Raw genomic sequence first — 27,874 nt, 5'->3', positions numbered from 1 at the left:
TCCTTCGCAAACGAGTTAGATACGATACTCTAAATAAAACAATACAAGCGCACGGCTTGAATCATTGCCAGTTGACTGGTACATATGATAAATCCTCGACCCAATCCATGGAGGCTCTCCCGCGCTATGAGTACCTACCTCAGCTGTGCGAGTCACTCATGGAGGTAGCACTTGGCATTTTTAACGCCACTGCCACGCTGCACAAAGAGTTTCATCACTCAGCGAGTTTCAGAGCCTGATCTATTCTATTAATTAGTAAGTAGGGCGCCAAATATTCTTGGTCCTGAATGGTTTTGAGTGACCTGGGGCGCTGCGTGCTCCTTGATGACTTAGAATGCTAGCATACCTTTTACCCTGTTCCACGTTTTCTCTAGCTCAGATATAGCTTACTCCTAATCACCCCCGGAGTCCACTTTAAATCTCATATAGAAGCTGGCTATAGCCAAAATAGCTATATAGTAGCTATAAGTTCCAGTTTTGGTGTACGTCTTGAAGGTAGTCATCTTTATGATATGTCTGAAATCTCTTAATTTCGCCTGTCTCTTTTTCTTATCACTGCTCCCCATATTGGAAATCTTCATGGTTTCATCGTATCTCTTGTTAAATCAGAGATTTGAATCTTGAAGCAATGTTTGAGACTTGCTCCCCCGGATGAGTCTAATGAATTAAACCCCCCCCGGATGAGTCTAATATGTAGTCAGTAGGACCAACGGATTGTTATCCTAGCATCTTCTCGACCAATAGCATATAGCCTTTGGGTTGATGTAACTACGGTACCGTAGGTACAACACGTATTCAAAGATGTGAACTTGTGGAGCTGCAGCGGGCCAGGGGTTGTCCCTTGATGCCAAGTCGTGCCGAATGCGGCTCTTTGATGACGAGGCCTCCAAATTATACAGAAGGCATTATTCGCGCAAGAAGAGTTTACAACTGTAGAATGATTAAGACGTATGACCTCCAGCCATCAATGGAATTCTGATGCTGAAGTGGCCTTTCCCACATTCCTTATGGGAATTGTGGGGTTTGAAAGCATCAGAAACAGCTTAGCGAGGGGTTGTCCGCCCCGCAAATGACGTTGGGATCCCCTTCCCTAGGACAGCGACAGGTTTCGGGCAGGGAAACGACAACACCCAGGAAATCATCGCCTCAAATAAGTAATCGATCCTCCTTTTCTTCGCACCTACCCTACACTCTCGACTTCTTCTTTACTACAAACGAGCTTCGTCTTTATTACTGCTTTATCTTACGTGATATCTTCGACACCCCTACAGCTCAGACAGGAAGCTGCACAACAAATTAACCCAGCCACAATGCCTTTCCGTGAAGCAATTCGAGAGATTAGCAACGGGTTCCATCGGGACGATGTAAAGCTTGTCCTTTCCCTTTTACTATCATATTCTGAATCTCTGTGAGAGATAGAGAGCTTATGCTAACATGCGATCTGAGTGGTAGAATTTCAGACCTGAGGATCCATATCTATCGTGTATGACCCTCCCCCTCCCTAGCTTAAACTACAAGATGTTGCAAGCTAACTAAACCCTAGATCACGATATCTGCCGTATGTGTACTCCCAAGGGTGGTAGAGGTTTAAATATGGTACTACACCGGTCTGACCAGCAGCTTTGAATTTCTCCAAGCATAGTCACTAGGGAGGACATAGACTGCTTGAAGAATGACTGGCTTACCGATAATGTATGATTCAATACATCATCTCTAAAAACAACTGCTGATCATCATCCATAGAATATTTCCTTCTGGGAAGAGTGCGTAGACAGTCTTTTGTTCGATGCAATTCAATTAACCTCCACTAACGGTTATCCCACGCTTCTCACTGTGTTACGAATATAGGTACCTTGAACACGAGAAGCTCTCAAAGCAGTCTTCATCGAAGATTATACTTCTCAGGCCTTCTATGGCATTCCTCCTCAAGTCTACTAATGGTGAGAACCTTATCCTTAATTTCTAAAGAGGTAGCTGATAATCCTTCCCAAAGACCCCATGTCCCTACGCACAGCTCTCCCCGATGTTCGCAGTGCCTCCCACATATTCCTCCCAATAAATGATTGCCGCAATCCAGCGATTCCCGAGGGTGGTTCCCACTGGTCCTTACTAGTGGTGGGCGTTCGTGATAGGGTTGCATTTCATTACGACTCGTTGTCACCAGCCAATTACACCGAGGCCCGGATGGTTGTACACAAGCTGGAACCATTGCTCGGGTTCCAGTTGAGATTGAGTAATATCGAAGATACCCCACAGCAGGATAATGGGAGTGATTGCGGGGTGCATGTCTGCTGGGCTATGAAGCATCTGCTCGTCAGGAGATTGCTCGCTGTGGAGGCAGAGAAGGAAGTCAACATGAGTTTGGGGGGTAAGAGGGTAGATGCAAATGGTGTACGGAAGGAGATGTTGAAAGTTTGTGAAGCCTTGAGGAAGAAGGCCTCAAGAAGGTAATTACCACGTGCCCGTATACCCTTGCTACTAAGGGAAATTACGGATTCGGTTTCTGACAAGCTGACTTCTTGGAGTAGTCAAAGCCCCAAAAAATCCTCCGAAGGCCGAACAAGCCCGCCCAGAATTGGCGCCGAGAAGGAAAACACGGCCGCGGATTAATGTGTAACCTTGCTTTATTCTTTACTCTGCGCATGATGACTCTACAAAAACAACGCCATGTTACATACGTCTGGCTCTGTTTTCTTGTCTCCTAGCATTGCTTTTGTTCTATCTTCACTTCTCCCAGGAACGGGTTTTCGGCACGTACACCAGAAGCTATTTTCTAGCTTCCCGGTTTTATTCACCTCGGGCCAGATTTCATTAGTTGAGTGGAACCGGGAAATATCAGAACCCATTTTTCATTATCTCCTTCTCTTTTCTCTTTTTTTCTTTTTTTCTTTTAATATATTCGTGTCTGGCGCTGAATTCGGGTGATGGTTGATGATCCGCTGCACAAAACGGGGAGTATTTGACGAAACTTGGGGTTGGAATACTTTTGTACTATACACTATTAGGAAGAATTGCTTTTTAGAATCAATATGCGGTCCGCTCCGTGCCCTTACGCAAGCTCCGGAGAGACGGGATTTCTGATATCGTGATGATATAGATGGGAAATGAGAGAAAGAGCGGAACTAACTCGCGGAAGTCCGAATACCCACAGAAGTGTGGGGTGCATATCCCTAGTTCTTCAATCCATAAATTACGCTTCATCTCGCATCCAGTTTCACTAGCCCCAAAACACCCCCTAACCCAACCCAACCCCCCAGTAACGAAGAGCACCAGTATGCAAAACTACCGAGACCTGACTTACCAGGGACCCACCCCTTTCCCAAGTAAAGCAAAAACTCGAAATGTCTCAGCGCCGGCTCGCCCCGCCAAGGCCCACCGTCATCCACAAACCCTAGCACGTGGGCCTACAGGACCTGATAAGGTTATCGATAACCGATAAGGGCAGCCACCGCGCACCATTTGCACTTTGGGAATGACACGGGGTTTCGGGTTTGTAATGGAAACTGCTGCTCCTTTCGCTTACGAGTTTGTATTGGGTGGTGGATTAACGATGACCCGGCCTTTTATATGGGGGCGGTGGTGAGTGTGAGTGTGAGTGTGAGTGAGGTGTGAGGTGTGAGTGTGAGTGAGTGACTACATACAACATGCCGAGTGACTGTGATGGTGACACAGAACGAGGGAAGGGAGGGAGGGAAGGGAAGGGAAGGGAAGGGAAGGAAGGGGGGTAGAGATTGAAAATACCAACTTAGCAAACCGGAAAATATGGGGATGTGAGAGCGTGTGGGTGGGCGGGTGGGTGGTAGCGGAGCCTCAGTTTCGAGCAAACAAGTTGGCGGAAACGGATCAATATATCGAATTCCCGACAAAACCTCGGTCTACAGAGTCAAGGAAGTGGGGAAGGGAACAAACAAAAACCAACAGCCGCATCATGTACATATGTATGTATGCTGTATGTGCGAGTTAATTCGGTGGAGAGGCATGGTGTAAATAACTCAAAAAGTTATGAGAGTATGTATTTACAAGTCCGCAAAAAGCTTCGTTAAACAAATCAAAATCCCCTTTCTCCCTGCTCCAAACCAACCCCCATCCCCGACGCCGACTCCAGCCCGATATTTATACTCCAACGGCCAATATAGAATTCCACCCAATAAATAATCGAAATGGTACCCAGAGTCTCTAGGTAGGAAAATACTTAAGAAGAAAATGATGAAAGAGATGTGAAAATATGTGCCGTGAGATTAATCAAAAACGAGAATGAAAAGAAAGGAGTTCAAATCTAACATGTTAGAGTAGAATAATGAACGAAGAGAGATAAAGACAAACAACCACACCCGTCACAATAAAAAAAAAAGAATCCCAATTCCAAACGTCCGAAAAGAAATAAAAAGACCACCCAGTAGACAAGAAGACGATAAACAAATTGAACCTCCAAGGGAGAAGAAAAGAGCAACAGTGACAGAATTCCACCCTTTAAGACATGATTGTGTCCCCGCACCCCACTTTCCAAGCCCAAAAAAGAACAAATGCGATGTGGTTAACAATGCCCGCGAACAACAAAAAGACATATGCAGCACAAAAAAGAACAAATCGACAAAAATGATGAATAGGGTAAAAAAACACAAAAGCAAAAGATTATAAGCGCCATCACATTCCCCTATCCTACTTCAACCTCCAATGCTTTCGAAGAAGTCTCCCATTCATATCAATGATAGTGCCCAGTGCAGACGCCAATGACGCCCCCATTTCCCACAAATCTCTACATTCACATCAGTCGCATAACTAAATCCGACCAGCGCCCATATATAAGAAAAACGAACGCCCTGCCCCTCGTATAATAAAATCACCTCATCCGCCACTTCCCCCGGCATCAATTGTTCGGTCTTCGGTCTAGGTGTTGAATGAGCCCTTCTCGCGCTTTAACAATAAACAAACACTAATAAAAAAAATGGCAGCCGATCTTTCGTAATATTCGCCTAAACAATCTAAAAAGAAAACCGAAGAGAAAAGTCGATCGCTTCCGCCCAAAGAGTTCGTTGAAAAAAATATAAGTGTAGTGCTGATTTCAAGATGGTGCCGACCAAAGCGTGTAGTACGTGGCCACTCAAAAAACATCTCCTAGCGACCTGTGGCGGTTGATACGTCGCCACAGTTTTATGCTTTCACAGCTCAATTCGCCGCTGGGTCCGCTGGAGGTCCTATCCCTCTAAGATCCGCATTGGCCACTGCTTCTCGTGCATAAAACTGCACCAGCATTGTCCCATATGCCTCCAGCTCCTCTACGGGCACGGCAAGTCGGAAATCATTGAGAATGAGAAATTGAAGCTCCAGATGGTTTAGTTCTTGTAATGGTAAACCGCCAACCTTAATATCGATTAGTAAGCCGCAGAAAAATGTATCAAAAAGCGGGGGTTATACTTTTGCATATCTAGAGTTGGTGTAGAACACATCAGAGAAGAACTTCGAAGCACATGTTACGCCAGCAATGACAAGCCTATGAATATTGAAGCTGTCTACTACGAAAAAATGTGAGAAATTGTATGGGTCGGAGGCAATGACACCAGGAGAGCTGAGTTCCCCATTTGAGACTGTGGACCCTCCCTTCCAGTTCAATGGTGGGTTTCTGTTCACTCTTTCAGTCATGCGATCAAAGTAAACTAACAACGATAGAAACACTTCGTATGTTGTTGGGCAGTATTTATGTATCCGAGATAGGTAGCTGAGAATTGTTATGCTGGGAACATTTTTCCCGTGGAATGCTAGAACGCTGTTTGTGGTATTGCTCATACCACCGGTTTCTGGCGGAGGTATGCGGTGCATTTGTGAATGTTGTTGATCGTTTGTGGTTGTGATCTTTGTTAAAAGACCCGCTACCATCTCTATTACATCCGTTACTGGCATTCCGCTGATCTCGTACCGCTTCCTGTCTTCTTCCCCGTTGCGATTCCTCCGAGACGGGGAATGCGGTAAAGGTTCTTCTCTAGGCAACTCGACTACTTGTGATAAATTCTGTAGAATGACGGGTGCCGAGTCCTCTGATCTTCGTCCCGATCGTGCTGGTGATTGTCTTGATCTGGGAGAAGGTGTGGCAGGGGTGGATGTGGGATGTGGTTGTTCGGGATGGGAATTCTGTTGGTGTATTGGCGTTGAAGAATGCGATGCCGATGATGATGTTGATGATGATGGGTGGTGTCTAAATACCGTTGTTGTTGGTGTGGCCCCGCGAGCTGATGTGGGAGGTGGTTGGATTAATGTGGGGGTAGCAGAAGCCGATGATCGGGCAGACGTCCATTGCTCTGACGACGTTACCGAACTTGTTGTGGAAGCATGAGGCAGTGATGAGCGATGATACGCGCTGCCCTCGGACTGCGTGGCCGCGATCATGATGTTTTCGGGTCGGAATCCTACCTGCATTGTAGCTCCCAGCAAATATGCCAACAGTTCGAGTTAGCCTTCAAATTGAGTAGTTTAAAAACAATGAACCAAGTAGACGGGGAATATTATGCATCTCGTACCCTGAGGGGGGTTAAGGAGTGAGAAAGGGAGGAGTACAAGAAGAGGAGGAGGACAAGAAGAGGGAACACCACATAGAGTGAGGGAGGGCAGCTGCTAGTATAGAGAATGAGGCAGGGCAGGGCAGCGGGAACTAAGTTACAAGCGGGAAGGCACGAAGCAAGAGAGGCCCTGCAGTAGCAAGAATAAACCCCTCAGCCAGCCTGAGAAGAGGATGTTCGTGGGACCCCCCTGGACGTCATTACGCCGCAGTTGCATAGGGGGAACGAGCGCACAAGACACAGCGACGACCTGGTCACTGTGTCTCGCACAGCAGGTCTCAATGATAGAAAAAAAAAACGTACCTGCAGCATTTCTGAGTAAGGGACTGGGAAATTGGGATTTGGTTATTTGGATTATCTGAGACTAGGTGCGACGGGTACTGGTGTTGTGATGTTGTTGCCGTTGTCCAAATGAGGTGGAGGTAGGTAGATTATGGGGAGGTGGTGGTGGTGGTGGTGGTGGAGGAGGAGAAGAAGTAGTAGGAAGAGAGGGGAAGTCGGGTCGTTTCTTGGTGATGAGGGGGGGTGTAAGTAGCAATATACAAACAGATGTTTATCTAGCTACTGGGAAGTACTGGGGAAGAGAGGAGAAGGTCGATGATGATGAAGCTATTAGATTAAGAAGACAGTGCAGCAGTGCCAGTTTCAAAAAGCGCGCCAACAAGTAAGCAGCAGGCGGCAACTATGAGGTATGTGGGAGGGATTATGTGCTCCGATGCAGCGATGGTAGGTATGGGGGGTGAGGTGCGCGATACAAAAATGGGCTTGGTGGCTATCGGGTGGATCTGTATGTATCTAACGAATTGATAGTCTGTGTGGAGTGGAAGGCGGGCAATTATCGGCGGGACCGGTTTTGGTGTGTGTAGGTACTTTATGCAGTGGACAGGTATGTATGTATGGATGTAAGTATGCCAGGCGCAGCAGGGAGGCAAGCAACTAGGAAGGCAAGAAAGCAGGCAGGCAGGCAGGCAGGTATGTAGATAGAGTACTCTAGATGGTCGGTAGCGTCGAAGAAAGAAGGATTGATTTCCTCCCGTGAAGCGATTCTAATGCACAAAACCTTCGATTCACAACCATGTAAATCGAGCGCCCTGTTGCGTTTATTTATTCCCTCCGTGAAAAGCCCTTAGAGTATCCCCCCACCCTCCCGAATACACATCAAGTAGAGTACACGCAATAAATAAGACTTTCCCCTCTGGTCTGATATGCAGAGTGTGAGTGAGTAGTGAATGATTGAGTGAGTGTGGCCGGTAACGCAAGGAAAGAGGAAAACCGCGTCTGTAACTACCTCAAACAAACAGAGAGGCTGTAAAGGTGAGGACGACAGCCTGAGTGGTCTCTGCGTGTTAAACCTCGTCGATTGATAGGAGAATGAGACAAATCAACCAACCAACTTTCGCGCATCGAGCAGTCCCGGCACATGTTCCTTGGGGGGGTGACATCCCTGCCAGTACTTAACCATCGGTATTTACCGTTTCGTGATGTCCCCTTTTAGAAACTGTTTCACTGGGAGCACAAGCCTATTAGGAATATTGATGTGCCGCAGGTGTGCAAGCTCGACTACAAAGCCCACATTGTTCAACCTCACTTCCTAGATGTAGCTGTACTTCCTCACCGTCTGTGAAAACTTACACCGCGGAAATGAAGCATTTGCCTTGTTAGTACAACTTTTGCCATTTCCGTCCCTCAAAATTCCCAGTTAACAGCGCCAAAAGAACCTCTATAACCCTTTATCACTTCTGACACATAGGTAGCCTGAATAGGTATATATACCAGGCCGTTGGTAGCACGTTCCAACAACCAGTTTCTGGGACAACTAACCCAAATCGGCATCAGGTGTGTGTCTCTAGTAAACGTGGCATTTCACATAGGTTCCGTAGTATTGGGTGTGGTTGAATCTACGCGTGAGATCTGCAATTTCAAATCTGTAGACAAGATCAGCCAAATCCAGAAAGATACCGTTTTCTAGACAGAAATAGTACTTTTTCTTACGTCAATCGGGTCAAGCGGTGCTAGAGACTATTAAGATTGAGGACCCTCAAAAATATGCCGCCGTTGCAGGAGCTGATGTGATATATGATGTTTCGAAAATATTTCTAAAGAATGTCAAATGATGAAACACTTTTTGAATTGCTTTTGATAAACGCACGGCATCTTGGCGCCTCATTCGGTATTTGACCGCAATTTGCCGGCATAGTCCAATCAATAGGCTATCGATACTGATGAACCCCAGGAAGCCAGCCCGAGCATTGCTTCCTCCCAATAATATCCCAAACATTCACTGCACGCAAGGTACCGGATGAATTGAGCCATCATCCATCAAATCGGCGAGTAACGGGAGGTTACCCAGAACCATGGTTGACTCTTTCCCGTCCCGGACGTCCTGCATTTCAAAAAATCATGGTTAGATATCATCACAATCGCAATTGCCAAAAGGCTACACCTCTGAGCCCCATCCTCTTCTTCACAGCCCCGAGGTTCCCCGACAAGCCTTGGACAACTGAACATGAACGTGACACAGTCCGAGGCTGATCACAGCCTATCACTCGCATATAGATTTCCTTATTCGCCACCACGACTAACCAAACATTTCCCGAGAAACGCCACCCTAACAACAACATACATCTCAAATCAAATTCCACGATTCGACCACAATCGAGCCTCTTCTAGTAGCCCTATCCACAAAGCACTGCCCGGTTGTGTTTTGAAGGTTAGTTGTTAGTTACCTACAGCTCTGACTCGCTTGTACTTTAGCTAACAGACACCAAATCATTTCCCATGCTTGTTTTACAGGGGAAACAATTGGCCGAAAGGATAGAATTACCCGGCTTAGCGAAGCGTGCAAGCAAGTCATACCTGTGTAGATGGTTTTGTTTGAGCCTCCGATCTGGATTACAGGGGACCCACCCCTGGTTGCCAAGGATTGCGGTATCAACGTCTTCCGTAGTGACTCCGAGCATGAGGTGATGCAAGGTTAATATGTATACCTAACTCATTCACGGGGTTACCGTCTATTTCTGGAGGAAGGGGGGATAGATACAGCCAGACATATCATCCTTTATGCTGTGCCATTATCAGGCGAGGCGGAGAGTGGGGTAAAGAAACAGTGCGGGGTGGTTATCAGCGAGCGGGTTATCAGTAGCTCCTAGGACCTTAGGAGGCGCTCTTGGGGGCCCGCGCAGGTTTGATTGGAGAAACGTGCCCTTGGAATTGAAGATAGCTCCTTAGTGGTTAGCTTGATGGAGTAATAAAGGCTCGGCAGAACATGTAGTAAAGGATAAACAGTTGATTGGCTGAACGTGGGTGAGTTGTTCAATAACAGGGAGTACTAATTAGTAGATGAGAAACATTAGCGAGACCATATTCTTTCAAGATGGAACTCTCCTCGATACCTTTGAAGGCAATGTTTCCGAGTTGTTTCTGGTTTAGGGCCTGCGCTGCTCTGGTGATATGACTATGTACATGTAGAATAACACTTAGGCCGGTAGTCTACTATATGTTCTTCGGATTAGTTATTTACTTCCTGGTAAATTAGAAATTTAAGAGTTATACCTGGAGATATCAAGAAACGCAGAGTATGGAGGGACGACATGCAAGGAGGTGTATTGGCGAGTATGTGTAACATACATGTAGACATTGAACTACATGTAGGCGCAAGATCTTTCTAGCCAAATAAAGTTAACACGAATTACTTCGTTAGTGCCACAATGTTTAAAGGCAGTGGAGGGCTGCGTGTGCGTATTCTAGAGTTTCTGTTTCAATATACGTATACATGCAGTTTTATTAAGAATACCACTCTATCACTTCAATTTCTTGTATAAGACATAGGCGGAAGAGTTCTATCAGTTGCGAACGGACAGGCCAATGCATGGCCTGTTTTGTCAAAATAATTGGTGATATAATTACTGACTACATGGAACAGGAGCGGCTAGTTTTCCTCAGGCTCGCGTGATCGCAGCTGACCCCGGTCAGTTTCCCGATATATTTCAGGATAAGCAGAGAGTTTGTGTGGGACACCTCTGTTATGAAAGCCGGGTTGGTGCATGTAAATTAGGATCTGGAAAGAGATCCTGTGATCATGACTGCAGCAAAAGGTCGGGGTTTGTGGCCCAGTCAAAATGAGTTTGTAATACAATCTGTAGCTATAGGCCCGCTTACTGGACGAAGGGAGTCACTGGCCCATGATAAATAAACGGGCTTATCCCCGCCGGTGAAATAACCGAATGTAGAGATATGTCAGTGATCGCAATTTTTGTAAGATTTTGTGTTTGCTGCATGTCGTTGTGATAAGCAGCTTTACCACGGGCCCGTGATTGCCATAGCCCATTATGCAAGTGTAAACCTGACACTGGAAGATACCGAGTGATAGATTATGATTGCAAATTCGAATAGGTCTCAGGTGTATACATGTAGTACCGGCTATGGGAATAAGTAAAGTATATAGTAGCCGTATTCTAACACGTAGGGCAGGAAAATATAGTTACCCTCGATGTTGTCCTTTCCAGCGGGATATGTATATCTTGCCTTGCTATTAGCTAGTGAGATCATATAGTACAGAGCCCCACACATCAACAACCGCTAGAGAGATCTGATCCCTAAAGATTTCGGGGAAAGCGTGAGTTGATATACCAGCTCGTACCTATAGTATGTATATGCGGCACCTTAATTAATATAATAGCACCACACATTAAGCCCTTGCAAAGTCGGCGAAACCACCACTGCATATGGCGTAATTCTAACACCGGGTTATCGAGATAAATATATGTATTTTCACTAAATTCATAAGTTATTTCTTGGTGGGGTTCATCGTTACTACATGTATAGTATCTTCACAGTCATCGTGACTTGCTGTCATTATACCATATGCATCTAGAAATAAGATAAGTGTAGAGGACACAGAACTGAAGAAAGTGTTTTAGAAATTTTTTTGTTTATCGAAAGAAGTATCAGTATTCTTATCAGTCTACCGTCATCAATTAATGAATTAAAAAAAAAATCTACCGTCATCGAGGACCGAGTGATATGTGATGACCCTATAGATCCGTTAATTGCCGAAGAAGTTATGTCCTATGCCGTAGAACCCGCAAGGATACCTCCCAGAAGCTTACACATTGAACACGATGTAGCGATCTATTTACTAAGAGCTCTTATCTCTCATTCATTTTGAAGTAGTTCAAGCAATTTGGATAGATACAGTTGAGCTCCCCATATGATTAGTTCAATGTTAGCTCTCAAACAGCTATAGAAGTCAAAGAAAAACATAATTCAACCACCGTATCTATAGCGCCGATTTCTCAAGGTCTTCCTCCAAGTTAGCCATCATAGTCGATATTGTGGTGTCTAAAACCTCGTACTCCTTTCTTAATTTTGTTCTCACATCTTTCAACGTCTCCGACCTCCTCGTGATTTCGGAAAAATCTTTTCCAGCAGCTTCCATTATTTTAGCATGCTCCATTTGTACTTTCTTTTCTCCCAACTTTACTCTTATCAAAAATTCTTCATACTCACGCCTATGAGATGCACCCAATCGCTCAGCTATCTCTCTCCCGTTCTTTTCGAAGTCGTTGATGATTTCCATAGCTAGCTCCTCACCACTCATAAGATATCGTAGAAGCCCCTAAAGATAGATTAGCTATGCTTCGTTTTAACTTTATTGTTAACAATATCTTTCACTCAGGGTTGGCATACCCGAGAAATTTGGTTTAAGACTGATAAACTTTCCAAGTGGTAATCCGGTACTGACTGGCGCCATTTTTGATGTTCATCCTCCGAAGATTCTTCGTCCTCATCCCCATCATCCTCGTCATCCTCATCCTCGGTATCAGAGTCTTCATAGTCGCTAGTATCAGTGTCTGAATCATCACTTTCATTACCCGACGTCCTTTTCCCGTGGTTGTTCCGTTGCTGTTTTTGCTCACGCTCTTGACTCGTTTCAGATTCGCCGTGACTGCTTTCATTTATCAGCGTCTTATCCGGATCTTTTGACTGCGAACCACCTCCCGAAATGTGGTGGACCTTTCGGTTGTTATGGCCACTGTTTGCTACCTTCTTGAATCCTGATTCTTGAAGCCACTTGGAAAACCCCGTTTTCTGGATCTTTCTATCCACATGTATCTCCGAGGCGTTTAAATCTGCTGCTATCTTCGCTCCCGAGATTATATCCCTTGCCATTGTAGGTGTATGTTCGCGCTCTTCGAATATATTTTCTGTTGCTGGAGGCCCCCTTTTATCTAAAGGTTTACCCTCATGATCTTTTCTAGGATGTATGTATTGTGAGTCTTGACTGGGAGACACAAAACCCCTAGGGCTTTGGTGTATAACACGGCGGTTCCACTCTTTACCGGATTTTTGGTTGACATAACTATCAGGTATTGGCAGGTTTTCCTTGGTAGCTGAGAAATAATCTTCTGCCTTTCTGGGATTGAGAACTTTGGGCGATTCTCTCTGATTAGAGTTTTCGTTTGGCTTCGAGTAGGAACGCTTAGATATAGAAGGTTGCTTTGGTGCCCGGTTTTGGTGCCTGGCTTCTGAATCGGACGAGTCAGACGAAAGCTCAATAATACTGACCTTTTGTTTAACAAGGGATTGACGGTGGGAACCCTTCTCCCCTGTGGTGGTAAGCTCTGCTTCTCTCAAAGTATCGTCTCTCTCTTTATCTCCTGGCTCATATTTTTCAGATATATATACGTCTTGAATAGCGGGAAATTCTTGGTCGTCATTGCCTATATTCCCAATTTCAAAATCGGAAACAGCATCACTGCTATCTTCTGAATCAATAGGGTCCGAGTGCCGTGACTCATCATCGCCCTCATTACTGTGAAGAAGCTCAGTCGGAGCATTAGCTCGGCGCATAGGCGTGGTCAGGGGGCTCCCATCCATACCGATCTAAAAAAAAAAACACAAAATTAGCCTGTGCAATGAAGTCTCAATTCTAATTTTAAAATAGATTACCACTGTCTCTATGTCTCTTTTATCGAAGTCAATAGATAGGCTCGATTTTGCTTGCTTCCGGATAATGACGCGGTCTTCGTCACCACTTTTAATAATCACTAGGCCTAAGCCGCTCTCCGGTCTAGGGAACGAAGTATCCTCCTCGCTATATTCTTCGCCATCGGTAGAGAAATCACCTTCTCTTATAACACTAGCCGCGTTGGATTTCTCTATAATGGGTGTTCGGCCTTGGTTTTGGGGGCCACTAGAACCCCACGAGATTATCTGTGCTTTTCTTGCCAAACGGTCATCAATGAGGGCTCCTGGGCGGGCTTGCGATATTTTTGGATCGTTGATTACCTTTCTCGGTGTAGCCGAAGTTAATAGCGCGTCTTGTTTCCGTTTGTGTCGTAGTGCCGAGCCCTGGAAATGATTTTCCGGAAGGTTTTTAGATCTGTTAGGAATATGATGTGTGCTAGACACCGCTAAGCTCATAACCGCAATAGGCGCCTGATTCTCTTCAAAAACTTCTTCAGAGTCTACGGGGAGTACTCCCCTTTTATTTAATTGGGATTCATCTGGTTTCTGGGCGCCATCATCAAAAATCACTCGGCTTGTAAAGGCATTTCCTCCTGTTTCCGGTTCGCTGGGCGGGCTTTTATTATGAGTGAGATCAGATTTATCCTCTGGAGGAAAATACTCCTTCTTAGAGGTTTCGATAACTATAGCACTCGATGGCTTCAATGAGGCTTCTTCAATATCGTCCTCACAAGATTCCTCGCTCAGAATAGTTTTTCGCCAGCGCACCCTACGACCAGATTTCTTGGATGATTGACCCGTAGCTTTAAACTTATCGGTAGATTCCTCACTAAAATCCGCTTTAGGAATCTGTGCCTTATGTATTTTAGCCTTCTTGGTTTCGACCGAATTTTTGGCAAGTTCTAACTTCGCTTGCAGACGAGTTTTCGGCCTCCATGAACTATCCTCGTCTGCTTCACTTGTATTAAGGAGCGCATCTGATTTGAAGCGCTTTTTCGAATTGTCTAGTGCCTCCTTTGAAAGTGGCCGTCGGCGTGCCTTTTCGGCCGTTTGGCTAATCTTTGATTGTTCCGGCTTTTTTCTCTTGTTTAGCGGGCCAATGTCTCCTCTATTGATATTATCATCATTGTCATCTGGAGAAGCAGCACGTTTAGTAGGTACCGGGATGACTTCCACAGCTTTCTTTAGGTTAGTCGAGGTAGTGGGAGGTTTCTTTTGTTTCAAAGATTCCAACCAGTTTTCCCCACTTTCATTATGTTTAGCTGATCTTAATGTATGGGTAGATTTTAAAGCAGACTTTGAGCCAGATATTTGAGAAGAAGGCCTTGCATGCCCATCATTATCACTATCTTCAAATGCTGTACGTTTTGCTGGGGTCAATTTGACTAGCTCTTTTTTTCTCGTCTTCGGTGTTGGAGTTGGAGGTGTCGATGCACGAATAGACTCAATTTCTGAGGATTTCATCTGCTCATCTTCGTTGTGTTTGGGTAATGTACGATTTGTTAGTCCAGATGCAGGGGAACTCCTTGATTTCGGTTTCGGCCTCGGTTTCACCTTTGGCCTGAGTGAGTGGGCAGCCACTTGATCTTCCGATTCATCTTCGCTGTCTTGCTCAAAATTTGTTTTATCAGGCACAATCTTTGGAATATCTTTGTTCTTTGATCTAGGGCTCTGCTTTTGCTTCCGTGCAGGCGGAGATTCTACTTCCAACTCTTTGTCAGAGTTTGAAATAATTTCTTTTGACTTTGGTTCCGGTTTTACCACAGATTTTCCATAAACCCTTTTCTTGGGCGGTGGTTTTGATTTGATAGGTTGCCTCGACTTGGGAGCTGGCTTCTTCGGGGATAACATTTTGGGATGTATCGTTCCTTTCTTTTTCTCGTTTCTCGGCTCTATTTCTGGTTCTTCAGATACAGGTAACTCCCAAATACTAGTATCATCTGATGGTAGTAATCTTTCCTTATCTAGTTTCACAGGCGGGATACGAGACTTTACTGACTTGGTAGCCATTACCTGTAAGTTATTCTTATTTGGGGGATCGTCTTTGTTTGGGGTCTTTCCCTTTGGCTTGGATGCCCCCTTTTTTTTGTTTTTCGTCCCATAAGTATGAGGAGGGGCCCGCAATTTCTTTCGATCATCGGTAATACCAAAAACCGCAGATTTAACGATTTCCTTAGAATTTTTCTCAACTATGGGTAAACTGTTTTCTTTGGCTGGTGGATTTCGAGAAAGCTGTTTCTCGGAAATTAAAGACGGGGGATTATCTTTTGATTTCCCATGTGAATTATCCACCGCTGGGGTGTCAAAGTATTCAGCCCTTAACTTTGTAGATTCTCCATGAACCATTAAAGCCTCTGAAGGGAGTTTCAAAAGCTTAGCACTGCTACCAGGCTTCGGTTTATATATACCTTCGTGTTTCTTTTGGGGTTCTGCCGGCTTTTTCAACGTTGAGGTCTTCATTGATAATTTGGCTTCTGTTTGCTCATCTGCGGATGTATCTGGATGATGCTTCGTATTATCCCCTAATATGCTAGGCGTTTTCCCCTTGAGAATCTCAGAAGCATCCTCTAGACCTTTTTTGCAGTTGGAGTTTGCGGTTCTGGATGACTGAGAACTATTTATAGGCGGTAAATTTAGCTTTTTAACCTTTTGCAACCCATGAACGGATGATGAAGGTCTTAGAGGTGCCGAAAAGCGTTCCGAGATGACTTTACGGATATGTTTGGGGTCAAAATCAGGGGTGATGGGGGCAGCGAGACTTGACTCCGGGATAATATCAGATGTCTTGGTAGGGTTTTTGAGAGAAGAGGCGGGTGTGCACCGTCCTTGTGTTAATAGTTTGGGTGCTAAGGGCTTCTTGGCAGGGCTGATAATAGTGTCCTCCTCCGATACTCCTGCCGTCATTGGATCAATTCTCGAATTTTCTTTCCCCCTCTCCTTTGTATCGCTCTCACCGTCCCGCGGTCCCACCGGTTTATATTCCGATAGACACATGTCCCATCCGTCCTCGAACTCATCTGGGTCTGTCAGTGAACTAGCATAATCATCACTCTTGGCTGTTGGACTCTCCAACACCTTCAAAATATCTTCTCTGTGTCGTTCAAGTTCATTTATCTTCTCTTGCTGGGATTTGCGGTATTCGGGGTTTGCCTGTATATCCCTTAATGGTGCACTACTTATCTGCTGTCTACCCTTACGTAGCAGCACCTTCCCCCGACATTTCTCTATGTCTCCAGCAAAGTCTTCCACCTCGTTCTTATAGCATAGAATTGTAATACTATCTGAGTCTGAAGATGGTCGCATCGAGAGTAGATAAAGATACCCGTCCTGGTCGTAGTCATGTAAGTGAAGTTTGAGGTACATGAGGTCATCCATTGAGTTCTCGGTTAAGATTTGCTTAGTGAACTCGATCTTGCTAATATTAACGATTTTCAGATCCACCCAGTCGGGAGAGCGGTCCGCATTTGGTGGAATATATATGCTGAAGATTTCGGCAATATTTATCGTGATTGCTCCAATGTCAGAACTTATGGGGCTGTTTTTCCCAAGCATAACCTGGACAGCAGTGTAGCCATTTGGAGGACTGTTCTTCGTTAAAGTTGAATAGTAATAATTAGGACTTATAAGATGTACTTACCCAAGGTCCAGGTCGTATCTATTTAGTTCCATATCATTGATGAAATTAGCAAATCCACTCTCCCACTGTGAACCGCTCTGCAAGGGGAATCCCTTAGTGAAATCCCCATCCAGGTCTGACTGGCAAAACGTGGGTAAGCGTTGTCGTATCTCTTCTTCATCCTCGATGGGCTGCGTTAATTGCCAAATAATCTTGCCCGCGACTATCTTCAATATCCTATCATCTCCACTGATAATAATTTCTCCTATATCCTTACTACCCCAAACTAACCATCAGCAATGGAAACGATCGCCTTGTAATCTAAAATAGGGATCCTACAAAAACATGTCGGGCATTTTCCAAACACGATCTTTGTTTCCTTCGGATTCTTCCAATAGCTCAACAAGCAACATGCCTGCCCAACGTCTCGAGAATCCAGACTCCTCACAGTCAATAAAAGTGTCAAGTAACTTGGCGGCAAGGGATTCTCCAACGGTATTTTTGTATATAGACAACAGTCTCTCTGGCATTGACAATTCGCTACTCTGATCCCGTAAAGTTTCAAGTGCCTCCTAAGCCGTTAGATCTCATCCATGTAGAGTACCTAAAGCCTTACCAGAAGCAAGGTACTCACTATCAGTCGAAAAAAGCCCTGATCCTTTGCTAGACAAGGCTCTGCTTCGAGGAGAATTCTTGTAACAAAGATGAATGCTGTGGCATCTAGTAGGCACCACCGCTCAAAGTCTTGATCGCTGATAGAGCTGACAAGATTCGCGGTGGTTTTAGAATGGTAAGGAGCCTAGTTTGGTTAGGACATGGCTTCTTGGAAGCAAGATGAGCCTTACGGTTAAAGTCCCTTCCAATCCGGGCGTACCAAGTTTCTCGCTGAGTTGTGATTTCAGCGAGGAAGGGATCCTACCAGAAGATGACTGTGATCAGCTCTGGAGTGTGGAGTGGAACAAGGAATAGTCTGACAAACCTGAGAGGCGTTTTGTTTGCAGAAAGCTCGGCACCAAAGGACCTAAAGTGACAGGCCAAAGCATCCACAGGATCTAAAAGGGTTGATGGTTCCATAGTGTCTTGTCCCTGGTTGCTACGTGACTAGCCGTTGAATACTGAGCGATATGGTGGTGGTGGTGATTTATGTGGCCCACATATGTGCACGGCAAGCCAAAGTCAATACACACTCTGAGTTTATTTCCTGGGATACTCCTGGTATGAGTTCGGCGAATACTTGATGCCAATTCCACACATGACGTCACTCAAGACGTTATTCATGGATTATCACTCGACGAAGGCTTCAAAGGTTGGCAGGCTGTAGCCTTGCAGAGAAGACGTGTCCATTTAGTTAGTTCGTGCATGCAGTTAGTGAGAAAATCTACGCGTATGCAGGAATCCTTTACTAGCGTGTAGAAGTCCAAAGGTTGCCTGTGGGTTTAGATGAAAGCGTTGCGGAAGCAAGGCCAATGCCATCCCGGATACAGCTACGTAAGTCATGTGTTATTCAAGTACATCTCTATTGAGATTCTATACAAAGACGATATTGATTTCACTGGTGAATACTAAACATTTTATTCATTTATCTATTAAAACGAGCACGGGTTTAAATGCCCATAAAGAGTTACATTATCTTAGCTTTCGAACAACGCCGACAAAACATCGGATCACACGCCAAGGATCTGGCGTTCATACGTAAATATAACAGATTTAATATCTCGGATCGCGCTCCTTTTTTCTTCTATTACCTAGGCCTCTCTACAGCTATCCATCCTATCGATTTCGTTTCAAAGCAACACTTTCTCTTATAGAACCCAACGCTTAGCTCTCAGTTAACTAAATGGGGGGAATCAGTCATAGGAGGTTGCAGTGTAGAGCGGCAGCGAGGATTAGTGCGCTCGCGAGAGCACGGAGAAAAGCTGAGAGTCTGGTCGCAGGTTCGTACCACACTTCCCCTATTATAAAGCGAAATAAGATGTTAAGTGAGTTGATATAATGGCTCAGAAGAACTACTTAGTCACCATGATCAAGGAGGACAGAATCTAGGAGCTATTCAAGGGGGAGATAACGAGGGGCAGCAGTTGATGGAGGTAGATCTTGAACAGCGCCGGGCGGCACTCGAAGAGCGTCGACAACAGCTGGAGGTAAACCGCAGACAACTCGAACAAACCCAACCACTAAGAAATGATACTGTTGTCGAGCCTGAAGTTAAGATGGAGTTCAAGTTGGAGGACGATATCGAGTTACCAGAAGTCAAAGAGAAATTAGAGGACAATACTGAGTTCGACTTTAAATCTGGGTTCGGAATAAAGTCTGAGTTTGAAGTCAAGGTTGAGTTAGAGATCAAGGTTCAATTCCAAGTCAAGTCTGAGCTTGAAATCAAGGCTGAGTGTGAAATCAAGGCTGAACTCGAAGTCAAGACTGAGCCCGGAATCAAGACTGAGCCCGGAATCAAGACTGAACACGAAATCAAGACAGAAACGGAAATCAAACCCGAGCTCGATATCAAGATGGAGGACGTGGAGATGAAAGAAGAGTATCTAAAGATGGAGAATGATCTCAAGATGGAGGATGTTCAGATGGGGGATGCTCAGATGGGGTGGGTGGTCGTGATTAAAGAAGAATTGGTTAAGGTGGAAGGTGCCCCGTGGAGCCACGTACCTTACTACCGCTACTAATAGTGACGGTCTGATGTACATTCTTAAATTACCTGGTATCCGGTCGTTCAAGTACATAAAAGATAAAACATTTGCTAGGATCAAATATGTTTCTCAATGGGTATTATTTGGTGTAGCTGAACTTTCCATAAGGAATCCCTCAGGTACTATTCCAATGAGAAAATCCAAACACAACCGATACTACTAAAACGCACATGTATATAAGTACATGTACGGAGTACTTCATAGATATCATGTTCTAGGTTGTAGATTTGTCCAACTAAAATCAATACAAGGTCACTCCGCGAATGCACAATAGGCCTCACCACACACGATAAGATCAAGACCGAATAAGAACAGAACCAATGGCCAGAAGTACATACATATATGTACATGTAGTACTTATGGAATAAATTGTTTACATGTATTTATACACCCCGGCAGTACGCACGGTATTGATTTTAACAGTGGTAGGCAAAGCAAGGCCCCAAGTCTGGTATCCAATCCAAGTACTAGTATTCTACGTGCAGTTACATGATGTATTTACCATCATGAGCCGTGTTCGCTCTACTGATCACCATTCATGACTCGACATCTTGATCCGCGGCCGTTCCTGGATCTGTCCCAGGAACTCCACGTTTCTGGGCATAGGATTCCCAGCCAAACAGAGCTTCCCCATTATTCACTATGTAACAAGGCATACACAAGGCAGATTCCAGATCATTTGTCACAATTAGAACTCTTCCTTTTTCATCCGAACCGCATTTTCTCATTCTTTTCCATTCACCGAAGCCTCCATCAATCGACTTGTTTCAATCGAAAGCAGGGGGTATCTCGAGGCTCTAAAAACACGTACAAGACAAATCGGAAAGAATGAAAAAGAAATGAGGACGGTTTAAACTGGAAAATGCAGCCTACAGGTATGTAATATAAAGATGTAGCAAGTAGCAGGTTTTTAGTAGTAGAGGTAGGTAGTAGTACATGTAGGTAGTAGCGAGTGGATGGATGGAGGGTGTACGTAGATGTGTCTCTAAACGAGCGAACGAGTTGGACGGGCGAGACGAGTCAGTAATAGAAAAGGAGGTACAAAAAAATACATTATGCCCACGCCACATGCCGCCGAGAGCTGTACACCGCCCCGTATACCCGCCGTGTTTCTGCAGTGATCTTATTCCGGACCACACAAATAGGAGAGAGAGCAAGAACGATAAGAAAGGAACTCGTATCACCCATGGAACCCAGAACATAGAAAATTAATGGAATAAAGAAAACGACAATGACAATGCACTGAAAATGCTACGCTCAACTCCAACCGAGAAACTTGAAGGAAAAAAAAAGGAAAAAAAAAGCCACCAAAACGGCTCACCGTCGCTGTAAAGAGGGGGAAAAAAAAACACTTACTCAGAAAGGCCAAAAGAAAAAAAAAATAGGAAGCTGTATAATGACGTAGAAAGAGTGCGGGAAGTCTGTGATTTCAATTCCACAATAAGCAGATACCAATTAATTAATCCTGCCAGAGGATTAATGGTAACCCAAAAAGGGAAAAGCTCCACAGACAAGCACATATTAAAAGAAACTAAAGGGTAAAAATAAACTTTAAACAATCGCGAAGTCAAAAAGTCCATAGCAACCTCCTATATGCCGTTCAAAGCATTCCTCCCTCCTTCAACATAGGGCTAATCGGCTCAATCCTCGGTAATGGCATCCCCAACATTGCTGGGGAGTTTTTCCCCGAGTTTTTTCCATTGCGCTCGCTGCTGATGCTTCCTCTCGGGGTACATCCTGTCTCCACATTTAAACTGAGTTGATCAGACTGATTGCTATGAATTGAGAACTTTCCACCTGGTGATTTCCCAGCCGGTGATCTAGGAGGCTGAAAATTGGTATTGGTTTCGATGCGAAGGTTGCTTATCTCATCAATATCCTTCTTTCGAAGAGCGAGTTTATTCAACTCCTCAATGTCTTGCATACGGATAGCGCTTCTTGAACCCTCTGGTGATCTTGCTCTTGGCTTTTCCTTTTTACCGTTCATAGGGGGAGTCGGGTGGCGAGGTACGAACGGAGGTGGGGTTGGTGTACTAGAAGGGGGGACGTTTTCTAGAGCATCTTTCCAATCCTCATATTCAGATAAATCTGTTTTGGAACGTTGGGTTTCTTTTGATCTCTCACGAGACATTGCCATGTCTTGATCTCTCCGTCTCCGGATTTCCCGTTCTAGATCCTTTTCGGCCTCTATCAGACGATCTGTACCAGCCTTGCTTGTAGATCTACTCCGGCCTGATGATAGGACGGGGGATTTATTAGAAAGCTGACGATTGCTTGACCCATTTGATGGCCAACGATCTACGCTGCTATTAGGCATGGTATCGGCACGACCAGCTGACCTTGATCTAGGTTCTGAGGGGATGGGCGAAGACTGGTTGTAACGATTGTAATTGTGAGAAGCTGACGATGTAATCGAAGGATTGCGGCGTGGTGGTGGCGGAAGAGTCCTTTCATATTCCTCTTCCTCAGTCAAGCAGCCCGCCCAACAGTCCGACCAGCTATTGACTAGCCAATTGAAGCAGAATCGATCAATTCGAAGGGTTGAGCAGAATATCATGCCAAGGTTAGCAAGACCCATCTTGTTCACATCTGATGCGCCGCAAATGGCGCTCAAATGCGAGAAGAGATGATGAAGGAGATAGTAGTTCTGTGATGTTGAGTGAGCTTCCCTCGCGACAAAAAACTAATAGAGGGTGATCCTTACGTATGGTGGGAGGTTGGACAGCTCGTCCACAAAGGCTTGCGGTGGTTTAATAGCATCTGTCATGTCCTTACACTTTTCGTAGACACGCTTCTGGACATCATTGGGAAGAATAGCTTCAGGTAGGGACCTAAACCAACCCTTCAATAAAGAAGAGACTGTATGGAGATCATCCGGGGGATTATCAAAAAGATCGATATCGTGATCTGAAATGCAGATTAGCCGCTAGGTCAAGAAGAGTTAGAAAAGGTTGGTGGGGTCTAAACATACGAATCTTGAAATCCGCCCTTAGCTCATCCACCACAGATGTGCTCCCGGATATCCGATAAATACCCAGCTCGTGCGGTCCATGAACGTTTAGATATCTAAAAAGAAAGAAAAAGGTTTATAATTAATGGAATTTTTCAATTGAAAATCTTCCGGGGGGTATGAATACGTACTGTAAACATCTATAAGCCAAAGCAGGCATCCAATACGCGCCATCACCAACCATCTTCCTATCGTTCGCTACTCTGGTTTTCAAAACCGCATCCTTCAACTCCATACCGAAGACATCGATATCATTGCTCGTGTCTCTTCTTTCACACACAAACTTTTGTGATTTTGACTCCTTTTCCTTCTGCTTCTTTATCTTGTCCCAGGCCTCATGAGATTTCTTGCCGAAGAACTTCGCGACTTTTGATCCATCTGATTGAATCTGTTCCTTTCCCTTCTTCACAATACTAAGCAAGCTGGCACCTTCAGCAGAAGAAGAACGTTGTGGACGGGGTCGTTGGGGAAGAGGAGGGGCGTTCTCAGAACCGGGGGATGACGGAGATGAATGGTGCCTGACCGAAGAGGGCGAGACTGAGTTCAAAGATGTCGACGACTTGGAAGCAGATTTTGAAGACTTCGAACTCCCTTTACGCGGTTTTGACGACTGGCCAGAAGGATTGGTACTGAGCTTTAATGGTGGTGCCCCATTCTCGGCAATGCGTTGAATAGCTGTCGCTGTTTGTGAAGCGCCTGGGGACATGTTTGACCTTCCTCCAAAAGGTGGCTGCTGTCCTTTGAGAAGCTTCTTCAGATCCTTCGGTGGGGCCTTCGGTGGTTGTTCAGACTTTCCAAGGGGTTCGAGGGATTGCTTGACTTCCTCCTGAGCCGCAGCTACTTTCGCGATCGTTGCGGCGGTTGTCTTGTGACCTTCATGGGTCTTCTTGCCTGTTGTATTGGTCCCGTTTGTCATGTAGGCAGCAGTTTTGGGATCTCTCTTGCCCATGATAGGAACCACGCTCTCTCGAGCAAATAGTTCAAACACAAGAAAAAAACGACAGAAGTATTATCAAGGATTCCTATGCAATTCTGACTGATTTCGGTCGGAAAAGTGGATGATTGGAACGAGGAACACCCCTGGCTGGCTGCAGTTGACGGATGTCAGGGTTTTGGATGTGGGCCCCTTGCGTAATTCTTTGTGTTTTTTCTCTTGGTTCCTTAGTCCTCTCTTAGGTGTGTGTGTGGAAGCTGTTCACGAGTGGACCGGAAGTCGTCGATCAAGTTTGAAGTATGCTCAGGCCTCGCAGTAAGGTAGCTGCTTGTTATGAAGGCTGGGGAGTGTAACCGTAGCTGTAGTGGTTGATCGTTGTGGGGGGAGGGTTGAAGAAGGGAGTGGAGGGGCTTAAGTTGAACGGAGGTGGTAGAGCAGGAACTACAGAGTGTGTACAAGTATGATCTAGGTAAGAATGGGGTAAGAGTCCTGAAGATCTGTACACATGGAATTTCAGTGTGGATAGTAGAGATGGGAGGTAGTTTCAGTCTTGTTGTTTGAATTGCATTCCGGCTGTTTGGGTGGGAAGGGGGAAGCGAGAGAGGAAGGCGTCCTCCAATAAGTTAGGATCTCCGAAAGCGTAATAGTATGTACTGGCACGAACAAGTGAATGGATGGGAGGTAATGAGAGCTATGCGAGCTGGACAGAGAGTGGCTGCAGAAACGCTCACAGCAAAAAAGAAAGCGGACAGTGGACACAAAGGGGGTAATGTAGGTGGGTGTATTGAATGTGTATATATGTACGGAAGAAACGATTGAAAAAAGTACCCCACGAGTGAGTAAGTGAGTGGGTTACTGGAGTACTATGTAGACGAGGGGCGTGGGCGACTTTGGATAGAATAGGAAGTAGCCCCAGTTGAGAGGAAGAGAAAGATGATGAAAGACGAAAAGATGAGGTGATATGAAAGGATAGAATCCGTGGCCCCCCCCCCCCCCCCCCCCCCCTCGACACATGTATGTGGAGAGGACTGAAGCGAAGGAGCGAGGATATTAAGAGTTTCTACAGCAATGTGCATCCGGGACTCGAGCCGCAGGTTAAGTTAGCACTAAAGTGCATCCCATATGAGGCATCTGGTAGGATCGTAATGTATGTATATATGTAGCATTCTACTTTACTCTACTCTATAATCTCTAGTAGAGTACTCCTACAATCTATATGCCTACAAATACGAAATAGAGAAGCCTTCGCATGAATGATCCGGTACGAGAATAATGAGGTACACCTTGCAAGTCAGGTCAAAAATAAGTGTTCAGGTACAGGAAACACCGCCCTCTGGAGTGGATAAGGAACGTTTGAAACAAGGAAACACCCTTTACACTGATTCGTAGAAAGAAAAAAGAAGAGTTCAGGTCCAGAAACAAGTGCGGGGAACGGAACACAACCGACGATACTCTACCTGGTGCCCTACACGATTCTCCAAACATCAGACTTGCGCGGCCAGTACCGAATCCATCCTCTTCTATGGCGTACGTACCTGCTGCAGAAGCCACAGAATCAGCATCAGCTTTGGCAGCGGCGGTGCCCACACGCGGCCCCCGCAAGGACAACCGTCCCCTCGGAGATTTGCTTTCTTCCCTTCAGATGCATCCACTCTACGTGAAAGAGCTGAAAACAAGATCTCTTCTATTCAGAACTCCCATCGAGAGATCTTTCCTTTTTTCAGTATGCCCTCAAAAGTTGGGATCCTTCCTCTTTTTTCCCCTCAACTGGGGTTGGGATTCCCTGCAGGCGGCGCTTGGCTAGATGAGGGTAAGTCCAGGGGCACCTGCGACCCTTGCAAGCCAAGAAACTCATCTTTGTGCTTTCCTACAACACTTTCTATTCAAAACCTGGAGCTACCGATATTCCTGAGATAGAGTGGGCATGCCACATTGTGCACCACTACCGCCGCTCTCGCTCTTATATTATGACGAAGCTTCATCCCAAAATTGGGTCGAGATGTTGCGGCTGTTGAGATGGATGGCTGACATCCTCCAGTAAGGCAAATGCGGCTCGGGCGAAGAGAAAATCGGTGCCTGAATATACTGAGCCGTGGTTGGAGCGTTAATGCGATACAACTCTACAAGGACATTCCTACATACAGGTACTTGGTGCATGAAATCTCACCTCTGTGGCTTTTCCAATTGCGGCGTAAAAAAAAGAAAAGAAGCCCCACTGCTCCACTGCTAAATGGTAATAATCCCCCCACCTCACCGGGGCCCTAAAAAGGCTAAACATTCCTCAAGCTTGTTTGTTTGACAGTGCAGATAGTGCAACGGGTCAATGCGCCAATTTCATCTGAGCTCTCTAATACTCCGGTATTCTCTACATTCCAACCGCCTCTCCACGCGCCCAATATAATGTTTTATCTTGTTGGTACCGTACGTTTCTGCTTTTGTACGAACCAAAAAAAATATAAATAAAAAACCTTCACAATATCGATAAGAACCTTAAATATAGGCACTCTTTCCTTCTAGAACAACTGATAACGGTATGTAGGTCTATTATATAATCCGGGGAAGTAAAGTGGCTTAGAGGGCATCTAAGACATCAGTAAAATCACTTCTAACACAGGAAAAGCAATTATTCTTGTCAGAGTGTTGCAAAAATAGATCCAACATGATCGACAAATACTGCAGGAAGCATGCCGAGTAAGGCTAATGTCATAAATCGTCCTCACCTAGAGACCTTATTACAGAACGAGAAACATGTTCGAGTTATCATGATTGATAGCGGATCATCGTCATCAATATTGCTTCCGGCGTGTTAAACAAACAACATTGAGATATCAACAAAGCCAGTACTCACTGATCAGAGAAGCCGTTAGCGTCAGTGAGATGCGAAAAGGCCGGCCCTAATTTCGGACATATTCAAGATGCGGTGTTTGTCACCATACAACACCAATAGAGTTTTATTCGTATTTATGTGTATTTCCGGGTTATTGACATTCGGCAATGGCCACTAGTGATGACAGATGTGGACAACTGGAAACTTCCGGCTGGCCGGTACCGGAATGAAATTAGCATTCCGCGGTCTCGGGATAGTACTTATTAGTCATGGAATCATTCCGTATCGTTCGTTGTAAATCTGATTGAGGAATTACCTACACGTGGAGGAGGATCCTTCCGACTTCCCCGTTCTTAATAGCTGTTGGGTTTTGCGACCGCGTGGTATGGAATTGAGAACACAGTGATATAATTGGCTGTGATGGGCGCTAATCTTATGTGAACCTTGGGTTCATTTGAGGCTTTATTGAAACATTGAAACATTGAGACGTCAATGGTGGTAACAATTGGTATTTGAGGGCCGCCTCAGTCAACCTTAGGTCATCTTAATTACTGGATTTCAAGGATTTTAACCACGTTGTAGTATTACATTCGTTGAAATCCGGGAAAGGTGGTCGATATATCTAGTGTTTAAGACTACACTGAGGACAACTGAGACAAGTTCCTCGGATTCTCCCTAAATTGCTGATTGAGATATGTTAAGATCACTTTATGATGTACTATTCCTCTAACGATTCTTACTTTGAAGGAATTTCCCTTGAATCAAGAGTGTGATTCATTATGGCTATATTTCTGCATTAGTACTTTGAAATACTAGCAATCTATTATCCTTTTAATTTTAAGAATCACTTCCATGAGGAGCCATGGTTAATAACTGTCTTGGAACTCAACCCACTCTATTTGCCCGAGACAACTTCAATTGTTCCAAATTCACTGCATCAATATGAAAGACATGTCTGTACATACTCATATCAACCCAAAGTCACGGGAACCGGAATATCAACTCATGGAACCAACAACAACAGAACGCACCATATTCCACTAAAGTGGATCAAGATAGGCAGTTTGGAAATCAGCTCTCTTCAATACAGCTAGCTGCAGCTCTGTGGTACCATTGCCCGGGGAACAGCACCAGGTCAATCCCCACCCCGGCGCCAAAGGCAACAAATGACCTGTCCGACGACCCAACAAAATAGTTTGGCAAGACCAATGCTACGGGTAGTATACCGCATATCCCTGGATCTTCGGGTACCTTGATCGTCGGATCTA

General features: G+C 45.1%; 5 protein-coding genes across 5 annotated transcripts; 2 read left to right on the top strand and 3 right to left on the bottom strand.

Annotated features, from left to right (window-relative positions):
* Nucleotides 1-1,310: 1,310 nt before the first annotated feature.
* On the top strand, nucleotides 1,311-2,610 carry LAJ45_08526 (uncharacterized protein; the record flags this gene model as incomplete). Its single annotated transcript, XM_046118076.1, has 8 exons — nucleotides 1,311-1,364; nucleotides 1,453-1,483; nucleotides 1,544-1,558; nucleotides 1,643-1,692; nucleotides 1,744-1,763; nucleotides 1,849-1,940; nucleotides 1,994-2,447; nucleotides 2,529-2,610. 8 exons carry the CDS (start codon nucleotides 1,311-1,313, stop codon nucleotides 2,608-2,610), a joined length of 798 nt encoding a protein of 265 aa, XP_045968674.1.
* A 2,556-nt stretch (nucleotides 2,611-5,166) lies between these two features.
* On the bottom strand, nucleotides 5,167-6,863 carry LAJ45_08525 (uncharacterized protein; the record flags this gene model as incomplete). The annotated part of the gene is made up of 3 exons (XM_046118075.1): nucleotides 5,167-5,361; nucleotides 5,416-6,405; nucleotides 6,855-6,863. 3 exons carry the CDS (start codon nucleotides 6,861-6,863, stop codon nucleotides 5,167-5,169), a joined length of 1,194 nt encoding a protein of 397 aa, XP_045968673.1.
* A 4,966-nt stretch (nucleotides 6,864-11,829) lies between these two features.
* On the bottom strand, nucleotides 11,830-18,210 carry LAJ45_08524 (uncharacterized protein; the record flags this gene model as incomplete). Its single annotated transcript, XM_046118074.1, has 8 exons — nucleotides 11,830-12,168; nucleotides 12,240-13,436; nucleotides 13,503-17,103; nucleotides 17,158-17,412; nucleotides 17,476-17,708; nucleotides 17,771-17,935; nucleotides 17,982-18,051; nucleotides 18,116-18,210. 8 exons carry the CDS (start codon nucleotides 18,208-18,210, stop codon nucleotides 11,830-11,832), a joined length of 5,955 nt encoding a protein of 1,984 aa, XP_045968672.1.
* Nucleotides 18,211-18,973: 763 nt separating this feature from the next.
* Nucleotides 18,974-19,811, top strand: LAJ45_08523 (uncharacterized protein; the record flags this gene model as incomplete). Its single annotated transcript, XM_046118073.1, has 2 exons — nucleotides 18,974-19,070; nucleotides 19,138-19,811. The coding sequence occupies 2 exons, from the start codon at nucleotides 18,974-18,976 to the stop codon at nucleotides 19,809-19,811; spliced, it is 771 nt and encodes a 256-aa protein (XP_045968671.1).
* Nucleotides 19,812-21,435: 1,624 nt separating this feature from the next.
* Nucleotides 21,436-23,794, bottom strand: LAJ45_08522 (uncharacterized protein; the record flags this gene model as incomplete). Its single annotated transcript, XM_046118072.1, has 4 exons — nucleotides 21,436-22,482; nucleotides 22,540-22,742; nucleotides 22,807-22,901; nucleotides 22,977-23,794. The coding sequence occupies 4 exons, from the start codon at nucleotides 23,792-23,794 to the stop codon at nucleotides 21,436-21,438; spliced, it is 2,163 nt and encodes a 720-aa protein (XP_045968670.1).
* Between the last annotated feature and the right edge of the window lie 4,080 nt (nucleotides 23,795-27,874).

The sequence above is a fragment of the Morchella importuna genome (genome assembly GCF_003444635.1).
Source record: "Morchella importuna strain M04M26 chromosome Unknown Morimp01GS030, whole genome shotgun sequence".
Classification (NCBI taxonomy): domain Eukaryota; kingdom Fungi; phylum Ascomycota; class Pezizomycetes; order Pezizales; family Morchellaceae; genus Morchella; species Morchella importuna.
The sequence above is the reverse complement of the archived record's forward strand: the minus strand, read 5'-3'. Positions and strand labels throughout refer to the sequence as shown.